General features: G+C 44.3%; 1 protein-coding gene across 3 annotated transcripts in view; it reads left to right on the top strand.

Annotated features, from left to right (window-relative positions):
• Positions 1 to 1,409: 1,409 nt before the first annotated feature.
• Positions 1,410 to 10,046, top strand: part of ESRP2 (epithelial splicing regulatory protein 2) — a 139,922-nt gene continuing 131,285 nt past the window's right edge. The window contains exons 1-3 of one of the 3 annotated variants that reach the window (XM_078669230.1): positions 1,410 to 1,550; positions 1,771 to 1,930; positions 2,982 to 3,110. In XM_078669230.1, coding sequence (XP_078525356.1) covers positions 1,796 to 1,930; positions 2,982 to 3,110 — 264 coding nt within the window. In that variant the 5' untranslated portion in view covers positions 1,410 to 1,550; positions 1,771 to 1,795. Of the gene's footprint in view, positions 1,931 to 2,981; positions 3,111 to 10,046 lie in introns of all 3 variants that reach the window. The other 2 variants (XM_078669233.1, XM_078669231.1) reach the window with 2 other exon arrangements.

Here is a 10,046-nt window from a genome sequence, read left to right as displayed (position 1 = left end):
GCATGCAACAGTTGATGTTGTTGCACCAAGGATATTGTGCTGCATAACTAAATACTTATAAGGTCCCACAAGCGAAACCTATTGGCAACGCCAATGCTTGTTGTGGGTAGGCAGGATAATGGAAAAGGCATGGAGGTGTTTTTATTGTGCAAAAGCCACTCTAAGTGATCTGATTGGGCTGTGGATTTAGGACTAGGTTGGAGTCCACAGTCACTTCTAGGCTCCTGACCCTTAGGGGCAGATTTATGAGGCACTTGCGCCACGTTTACGCCGCTGTTACGTCACGCAAGGCGGCGTAAACGTGGCGCATCCCTACGAACGATTTACAACGTGACACATCTAGGCAGATGCGTCACGTTGTAAAGCCCTGCGCCGCTTGTGGGCGTTCCGGCGCAGGGTGGGCGTTCCGGGGCAGGTGCGCCTCACAAAAGTGGCTGAGTGAAATCTATAAGATTTCACTCAGTCACTTTCAGGCCAATGCTGCGTCAAAAGCCTGCGCCTGCTTGAAGCAGGCGTAGGTCTTGACGCAGCATTGTGGAGATGGGGCACCCCCGAGCCTTGCTGGAGCTGCGTCGCGCTTGCGACGCAACTCCAGCAATGCGTCACCTTTACGGCACAGATGCGTCACGCATCTGTGACGTTTTTGCCCCATGGTGCACCGCATCATAAATGCGGCGCACCATGGGTGGTGGAGCTGGGGCGCACTGTGGCGCATGTTAACTGGCGCATCCCTGGGGATGCGCCAGTTAACATAAATCTGCCCCTTAATGTATATGAGGTCCGAAGTTCCTTGGACCCGATGGCATGAGGAAACCGGATTGTGTACTCGTGTGGGATGATCACATGCTCTCAGGTATTAGGACAGTGAAGCACGAGTGCCTCGTGCTCATGCTTAGAAGTGTATACACGAGCACCAGGCTATGGAGACCCTGGACTCCGTGTTTAAAGTTCATACCTGAAACACAGGGCCTTTGGGGTCTGTGATACGGTTTAAGTGTTCTGATAGTGACTTACAAAGCCTGTCGAGGTGCCTGCCACGTGTAATAAATACAAGTCCCACAAAATTCGCACAGGTGAGAGCAGATTTTAAATCTCTGCTCGAGTACCGAGGCGTCAAGACCTGGGCTTTTTGAAAAACTCTCAGGTAATGCAAAAGTTGAAGCCTCCACCAGGCCTTCAGACCGAGCTCTTCCTCCCGCCGCCATTCCAAACTCGCCAAACTGAAAGCAGGTAAAAAAAAAAAACGTGAAGCGAAGAGACAGCTTCCTGGAGGCGGGGAAGACAGAGCTGCAGCTGCTCCCCCACCTGGCTGTGAGCAGCCCGCCGCCTATCAGGTGGGAGGCCCCGGGCGTGGCCCGCCCCGCCCCCCGCCTCCACCTCAGCACAGGGCCCGGCTCCGGCCGCGTTGATTGACGGGCGGGGTGGGGCTGGGCCCAGGTGAGTGTAATCCGAGGCGGCGCAGGGAGGAGAGGGGGGACAGACACCCAGAAAGCTGCCGAGGCCCGGCCGCTGTGATGTCAGCTCGCTGAATCCAGCATACTACAGCACAGGTAGAGCCGGGCAGCTCCTCACCTGAGCTGGGACTGCACCACTCGCGTTGCAGAGAAAGCTTCTTCCTCTCTTTTTTTTATTACCCCCCTCCCCTCTGATATTGTTGTGTTTCTGGCTCTCATTTGTTTCTTCTCTGTTTTTGGATCACTTGGAGCGAAGGTGTTTTATTTTTTTATTGTTCTTTTTTTCTTTTTTTTCACCTGTGCTTCTGATTTGTAGTTGTTTCCCCCCTTCTTCTGTGGTCATGACGGCTTCGCACAGTGACTCTCTGGTGGTGTTGTTTGGGGCAACCGCTGGTGCAAGTGGGGCTAAACTGGGTGCGGATGAGAGGGAATTAATTCTCTTGGTGTGGCAAGTTGTGGATCTTCACAGCAAACAGGTATGGCTCTTTACAAATTAAAACCTACAACAATGACCCCTCTCCTTAGCTTGTGTTGTTTTTATTCTCCCACATGCGTGTCCGCAATCACAATGCGTTATATACAAGCACCTGTGGCTGGAAAGATTTGCACAGGTTCATTTACTCCAAAGTATGTTTCTTTCACAAGGGGCCGTGCCTGGGAAATGAAAACGAAATGCAACCCCGTTCTCCAGGTGCCCGGGGACCCCTCCCCGGTCCCTGAACGTAAACCGAGCCTGTAAACTTGCTGCATTGTGCGGCCCACATGTTCATATGTGGAACCCTTTCTAGAGTGGCTGCGACCTATTGTTGACAACGCTGTTTATTAGTTTGTAATGTATTGCTTGCTTTAATGTTCTATGGTGGATGTTGACGAGAAAGTACTTTACATTTTTAACGTTGTGCGTGGTGTCTGTTTCATGAACTGAATGCTTGTTTCTTAATGTCTTAGTCGTTAAGTTTCGAACAATATGTCGCTTTACATCTTTCTTTGGCCTTGGTGGAAGCTTATTTATCATTGTTGTATTTTTTTGTTTGGCATCTTACTGTGTGGTATGTTGGGTGCTGTGGGTTCTTAAATCGATCTAGGGTGACAGTCTTAGTTTGTATTTTTTTTTGTTGAAGGTTGAACAATCTGTATTGGTTAATGTATTAAAACAAATTCACAAAATCTTTCCAAGCAGTATGTATACAGTTCCTGATGTAACCAAAACTGCGCCCCTTTTTTTTACGATTTAGGAGGGAACTCAATGGTGTGTAAATAATGCCACTGGGCATTAAAAGCACGTTTTCACTCTGCTTTTTAATACAAATGTGTCTAGTTACCTTCTACCCGCGTGTTCAGCAATGGCCAAGCTGAAATTAAAATATTGTATGTAGCCTTTTGTGAAACATGACAAATCCTTTGGAGAAATGAAACTGTAGCCTTTCCATGCATGTTGTGTTTTTATTTTTATAGAAAATATAAATCTGTTCATAGCTGTAACTGTTTTTATCAATTCATCAATTTAATTCAATCTGCGCATTTTAGGCAGGCATATTGCACAAAGCTCTGGTGAAGGCAGATAACTTGGAGCTGACTGAACAGTGCAGAGAGGAGACTGGCCTGACCCCCGAGGGACTGAGCAATGCTGAGCCCCTGGACAGAGTACTGCAGCAGGTGAGCATCTACCATCCCCCATGGAGGGGGTGTAGGGGACTATCTGACGTTACCATTTATTGCTCTGTTGTTGTTGTTTTTTTTTTAATTTTTATTTAAACGCAGTGCTGAAAAAAGATAATTCACAGTCGGGACTAGGTGACTTCACTTTGATAAATGCATATGTACAAGGGTGTTGCAGTATAACTGCAAAAGTTTAAGGCTATCAATGCCATGCAGGCGTAGCAGTGGTTTGTTCATTTGGTGTAATTGGCTATTTGATTCCAGCTGCCTTTGCAAATATTGCCAGATCTTGCGGTTTTTTTTGCTTGTGAACTGTGCATTTTTTTTTTCATTGTATGTTTTAGCAAGTCTTTTATGCTGACAATATCACTCTGTTTCATTCTCAGAGTTTCTGCTCAGAAAACCTAGTTTTGGAATTTGTGCTGCCCTTATCAGGGTTTTCCAAGACTATAAGTCTTTGTTGTGGAGTTGTTGTTTTTGTGTTGTTGTAGGATTTGTGGATAGTGGGATTTGTAGATATGTTGATGCGTAACTGACGCATCTCATACACAATTGTTTTTTCTCTTAAATTGTGCACAAGACAGGCCCATAGCCGCGTCGTTAGCATTTACTAGTGTTGAGCATATGCTTGAACCGTGTTTGCATCTACAAATAGACTTAAATGTAGTTTAATACTATTTGGTGCATTTCAAACCCATGCACAGTACTTAAGTGAGCAGGTACTCAGTACATGCACTTCTTTGAATTGGAATGGATAGTACCAGTACTTTTCGGCCCTGCTCCAATGCTTTTAGTGGGAGAGTATAGGCGCCTCTCAGCAGCTAACAAGCACTCTTGGAAAAGGCACTGCACTTTTATATAGTTCCATTCCAAGCACTGCCTATGCATAGGGTCACTGAAATTGAGGCCTTGACACTTTTTTGTTTAATTATGGGTTTATCACTAATCCATGATCTGCAGATTTTAGCAAAAGAAACTGGTTTCTAGCTCAAGGTTCAAAAGTGATTATACTCAGTGACACATGTTGAAGCGCAATGGGAGCCTCTTTGCAAAGGTTGACTGTTCATTTTCTGTTGCTTAAAGCTATATTTAGGTGTTTAACTGGAACCAGTGAGGTGCAGCCTATACCCAAACAGTGTTAACAAGGGCAAAGATGACAAAATAATGAAATATTTCACCTTTTGTTGCCACGTAATGTAGCCAACCCTGCTCCATAATTTGGCCATGCCTTTACTTGATGTCTAAATTTGCTCTTGGTGTGTGCTTTGGGACCTGCTGCTTTAATTTCTGGTAAGGTTATATCAAGGCTGTTTATAAACCTAGTTCTGGCCGATGGACTGATATTTTGCCCCCCCCAATTTTATGTACATAGAGAAAACGCTATGTCCGGTGATCACTTGAAAGCGGTCACTAAATGTCTGAATTTTTTTTAAAGTACTTGAGATGGGATTTGGGTTAAACATTTCTCTAAAGGACTGCTTGTAACTACTCTGCAGTTATGCCATTCAGTTGATTGTATGGCAAGTCTGTAAAAGAACTTGTCTCTTGGTAGTACATGGACATGAGTCTTCATGGCAAAAAGCTGATCTTTCCTTTGTTTTGTCAAGTAAAGGGAGCGTTGTGTGGTCGGAGTTAGTGTATTTAAGTATATATGCATCCTACCAACTAAGTTAACAATGTTCTCCTAATGTGTGTGTGTGTGTGTGTGTGTATATGTGTGTGTGTGTATAACATTCCTATACCAGTTTTTTCCAGCTGAAGTGTTGGGTGCAAACAAAAAAAGCCTACTTATGAGCCCTCTTTGAAACTGCCACCAATGTTCGGTTCTTGGAAGCAAATGGTGTACTTTTTCTCCATGTGGTAAAATATTTGGTATCTAGACAAGATGTGAGCACCCTTTAATGCTTGTATTATGGTGTATGTGCCCATAACTGTGTAAACTTAATTTCAATACACATTGAGCAGCGCTATTCCAAATCCATGATTTTGTTAGAGATTTTACACACTTGTCGTGGTTTTATAGCAAGCTGGGACAGCAGCTAATGTGTGGCACAGGCTTGGTTATGATAGCAGAGGCTTCCATTGAGGGAAATCCAGTACACGCCGCAAAGGGTGGCAGTGGTAATGCAGTTTGAAAAGACACAGCAAGAGACGGTTGTTGTGCGACACTGTTGAGGGAGGAAAGTTAGACCTACAGTTGTATCACATCCCCAGGCCAACTTTCCACTACATTGTCAAGGTATGTCTATATTTTCTCACTTCCACATCTGCTTAGCAAGTCTTATCTTTCAATGTGGTGGCCAGTTCGAAGTAATGTTATTGTAATGCGTTGTGAGACGTGATATGACTGTATATATCACCCTCGGGTACTTTCTGCTGCCAGCTACACCTGCAGCAGCGTGCCCAGCTGGTTATGGTGTTCACCATATCTTTAGCTGTTGTGTATGTGTCAAGAGCAGGGCTTGACTCACCGGGCCTAGTGTCCAGCCCTCCATATGCACACTTGTTTGCCTGCTTAACTCAGAGTTGAGAACCTCAGCCACCCTGCACACTCTGTGACATCCATATGACATAACATGTAGTGCAGTGGCAGTGTCTACCTGTTTAGATGACAGGGCCTTGAACAACACACGTCTTGAAATAAAATGTTTTACTCTGCCAGATTAGAGAGGCACAACACCACGAAACCAGGACAGAGCTGTCTCACCACACCTCTTGGTTTGAATCACTGTAGGTGTGTCTGAGCATTTTGGACTCTGAGGCTGGCGGGGCCTGTAGAACCGGTTTCTGTTTTCGCAACGTGTGACACGCACACAGCACATGTCCTCCCTCTTGGCAGAGGCGGCCTGACGTTTACACGGTTGTTGGGTGGAAAGCGGACTTTGGGGGGGATTTGTGGTCCTGGCCTGAAGGGAGAGCTTAGTGTAGCTGGTATGTGAGCGAGTATGTCAGCGTAGGTTGTGTAGATTCACGTTGGTGTGGCCCCAGAGCTGCAGGTTTCACAACTCTGGCTGGCTACAGGTTGTAGCCGAGTCCCGGCTGTGGGATAAAGAGCACCTGCAGGCCTGGTCTTGTCCCAGATTCTCCAGCCCTGGCTCCTGACTGCAGCGTCACAGATAATGTTTACTTGGAGCAGACGCGCTTTAATTGCAGACAGTCCCTTGTTAAGGTACAGACTGCATGCTGTCAGCGATTTGCACCACCGGTGTTTTTATACCAGCGTAAGGAGTCAAATATTTTCTGTTTCATGACCAGCCATGATGTGGAACAACTCGGAACCTAGGGCCAGGAATGCACACTAAAGTCATGTCGCAAATGTCAACCAGCTGAATACGTGCTCATTTCGTGCTGCAAAACAATGTAGTTTATTTTGTAACACAAGGAATTCTTCTGTGATATAGCACATACGTTTTTTGACCATGTAGGCTAGATGTGGTTGAAACGTGTATTTTAACGCAGAATTCATATTTGCGAATACCTGGAACTGCGGACTAGAAAGTACTCCAAATGGTATTTCTGTCCACGTACAGAAGGTTGTGTGGGAACAGTCTTGAAAGTGTTAGCCAATACCTTATTGTTCTTAATAAAATACAATTAAAAAATATATATATATATTTACACACACGTCTACTGTAGAGTCATTCACCGCTTGCTTCTGACTTAAATGACCGTGAGTGACTGCACTGGCACTATGAGAAGTCCCCTTCAGTGCTGGCTTGGGACTACTGATGGAAGTGTTTTTACATCAAAAAATGCATTTTTGACTTTTACACAATATGCTATTTCGTTCAAAAAGCATTTCCAAACAAAATAAGCAAGCAGTCCACGCCGGATACATTGGCTTTGGCAACAATTGTTTTCCATGTTAAATATCGGTGCTTGACTGCTCCCCAGCAGCAGTTGCGCTTTATAAGCGTGGGTACATATAAATGGTCTTGGTCAGAGCTTTATTTCCTACAGGCTTGATATTCGGGTTCACGGACATAGTTTGTAGGTCTGCCCTTTCCAGGGTATTGGCACATCTGTTGGTGCTTGAAGTACAGAGGTATCAGTCTGAAATCACTGCTATGCCAAAAAGATGCAAGCGTTAATGGTCTGTAATGGCTGCTATGACAAAAAGATGTCAAATATACCAATCTGGAATGGCTGTGTAGTAAGGAGGTCCATGCTGGAAGGTTGTAGTTCAGGAAGCTTTATTGAAGATAGTTACATGTAGGATAATTTCAGTATAGGTAGTTATGTTCTCAAGAGGAGCCCCCCCCCCCCCCCCCCCAGAAGCAGGCTGCCTGCTGCTCAGCCCATGCTCAACTGTCACTTCACCTCAGTCTCGAGGCACATCAGGACTCCACATTCCATTAAGAACACAGCACAGACACTGGCTGAGCAGGAGGTGTTAATCGCAAAACATTAACAAGAGCAGGATACTACAGACATGCTATGCTAAGAAACTACAAAACTCTTGGAGTGGATATTCAGAAATCTCGTAACCTACCACATTCCGTCAGCACCCTCAAACCTTTTCTCAAAGTTGACCACCTAAGCCGCATGCACACAAGCTATCCAGTAAAGGAATGGCGCACTCTCCATTCACCTTTTATGGTAGTTTAAGGAGTATTTGCTCATCTATGTTCCAACCTGCTGAACATGCTCTGAATGTAAGGAGTTTACAGGATGCTCTCCTCACGTGCACACTTTGCTGTGGATCAGATTGGCACTATTTAAAAAATAATTTAAAATTCAAGACATTTTGAATTCCAATGGAATTTGGCCATGCCTTGGGTAGAGGCTTGTTTGAAACAACAAGCAGAATAGACAATTGTGCGCTTCTCTCCCATTGGGGAGTAGCTAATAAAGGACTACATCCAAAATCTTTTGACAAACTTCAACATGTTGCTTTCTTTTAAGCACTGAAGGACGGTCACTTTAATTTAAAATGGTCTGGAGCATCGGATCTTAACATTTTGGCTTCAGTGGACACCCAATGAATCGCTGCCGGAGGCCCCCTGCCTATGCAATTTCTATGATTTGAACCTCAAAACAATACGCAAATGCAGAAACAAGAATAGATTACACAAATTGTGGAGTATTTTGTTTAATTCACAAACAAAATACTCTAAGTGACATTGTATTGAGAAACTTGGAGCATTTCAAAATGTACTTTTCTTTCTAAAAGATTATGCAATGTACTAGACTGTATCGTACCAATCCTTTTTTGCTCCTAGTGCTCTTTTTGTCGGCTTATACCAGTGTTTCAATTGAGGCAGTCAAAGACTTGGCCATTCCGTTTGCTATTTTCACACTGCCTAATGACTTCAGATCATGAAACCAATATAATATCTGCTGTTAAATTTTAAAAACCGTTGTGGACCCCTAAATTGGCGTCACGTACCTCCGGGGGAGGGAGGGGGACAGACCACACCAAAACTTTAAGACCACTGATCTGGAGCCAATTCCATTATGCTGGCCATAAGTCCATATTGCTTAGCCATACACATAATTACAGCAGGCACCATAGCAAAATAAGTAAAATCTGAGATGGGTCAACTAACATTTTAAATGAAAAAGGACTGATTCAGTCAGCCATCTGTTTAGAATCCCTTCTCCCAAAAGTAATGGCCTTTTTTTATGACAGTGCCTCTGAGTTCAGCATAACCTACCTGTGAAATTCTTTTATATTAAAAAAGGAGGTGGTAATGAACGGTTTCGGGGCTGCCTGTTTATTTAATGTCTTCCCTTTCAGGTCAGTGGGTCACATGGTGTGAACGTCCATCTGCAAATATGAACTTTCCTATGGTCCCGTGTTAGCTTGATGCACGCTAAATGTAATGCTGTTCTGCAGCATTCCCCAGAAACATCCTTTATTGCCATGGCATCTTCTTCACGTGTTTTTCTTGCACATGTAATAGATGTCCGTCCACCCATAACAAGATGTCACCTTTTGGTAGTAGTAGAAAATTGTACAGACTGCACTGTGAAAACTGATATTTGCGAAGGAGGAGCAGTGAGAGACAATTTTTTTTTTTTTAATCTAGCTGCTGAACAAAGCGAAAATGGTAACACTTTGCATACAAATGTATGTTTGCTGTGCAACAAAATGAGATTGCAAGTGAGTACTCTACGGGAAAGAAATGTGCCTTGCTCAAAGAGTAAAGCTGGACATTCACAATGTCCATGAGATTCTATTACTGGGTGGAGCGTTCAACAACCAAGACAACGACTGCCAGACCAGCTCATTAAACTCCAAGGTTGCAAGGAAAACTGTAGAGACCAGGACTTTAAGTGGGATAAAAAACTGTGGGGGGTTTTCAAAGGGACGAGGCCGATTTAATTAAGGGCGTGGCTTAAAACACAATATCTAAACATCTTTGCTTAGCATAGTGTGCCTACCCGCTGGAATTTTGCTGCTTTTGTCATTACATTCAGACATATGATACAAGTAACATAGCACCTACAACAAACCAGGACTATTTGCTTTGTCAGTGGTTATTAGTTGCGTAAGGTAAAGAAGCAACAACTATGGCTTCGTTGTATATAATAACGACAATACTTCCGTTCTGAAATGATTGTGAAAGTACTATAAGGAGTCTCTTTGAAGTTGGCTCCAAGGCCATGAAGGGTGATAATACAGCGTTCAGATGTATTTTTCATTGTGATGGTGAGGGCAAAAATGGTGTGCCCGATAGGGACCCGTCTCAGCACCTTCTTATAAGAATTGCTGGTGCTAAGCACTGGCAGGATCTGGCTGATTTAAAGCCCTGGCGGAGACCTGTATGTGGCCAGGAAAATTGGGATTTACCTTGGTGTGCCTGGCTTTACTTCTGTATTGGACATTCTGTTGTCACAGCTGGAGAAGCATGGCAAACACTCGACATGGGAAGGGGGTAAGAACTGAAGTGATAACTGACGAATCACTGTCTTTGCGTTGCTGTGAAG

Source organism: Lissotriton helveticus, chromosome 12 (assembly GCF_964261635.1).
Source record: "Lissotriton helveticus chromosome 12, aLisHel1.1, whole genome shotgun sequence".
Classification (NCBI taxonomy): Eukaryota; Metazoa; Chordata; class Amphibia; order Caudata; family Salamandridae; genus Lissotriton; species Lissotriton helveticus.
The sequence above is the reverse complement of the archived record's forward strand: the minus strand, read 5'-3'. Positions and strand labels throughout refer to the sequence as shown.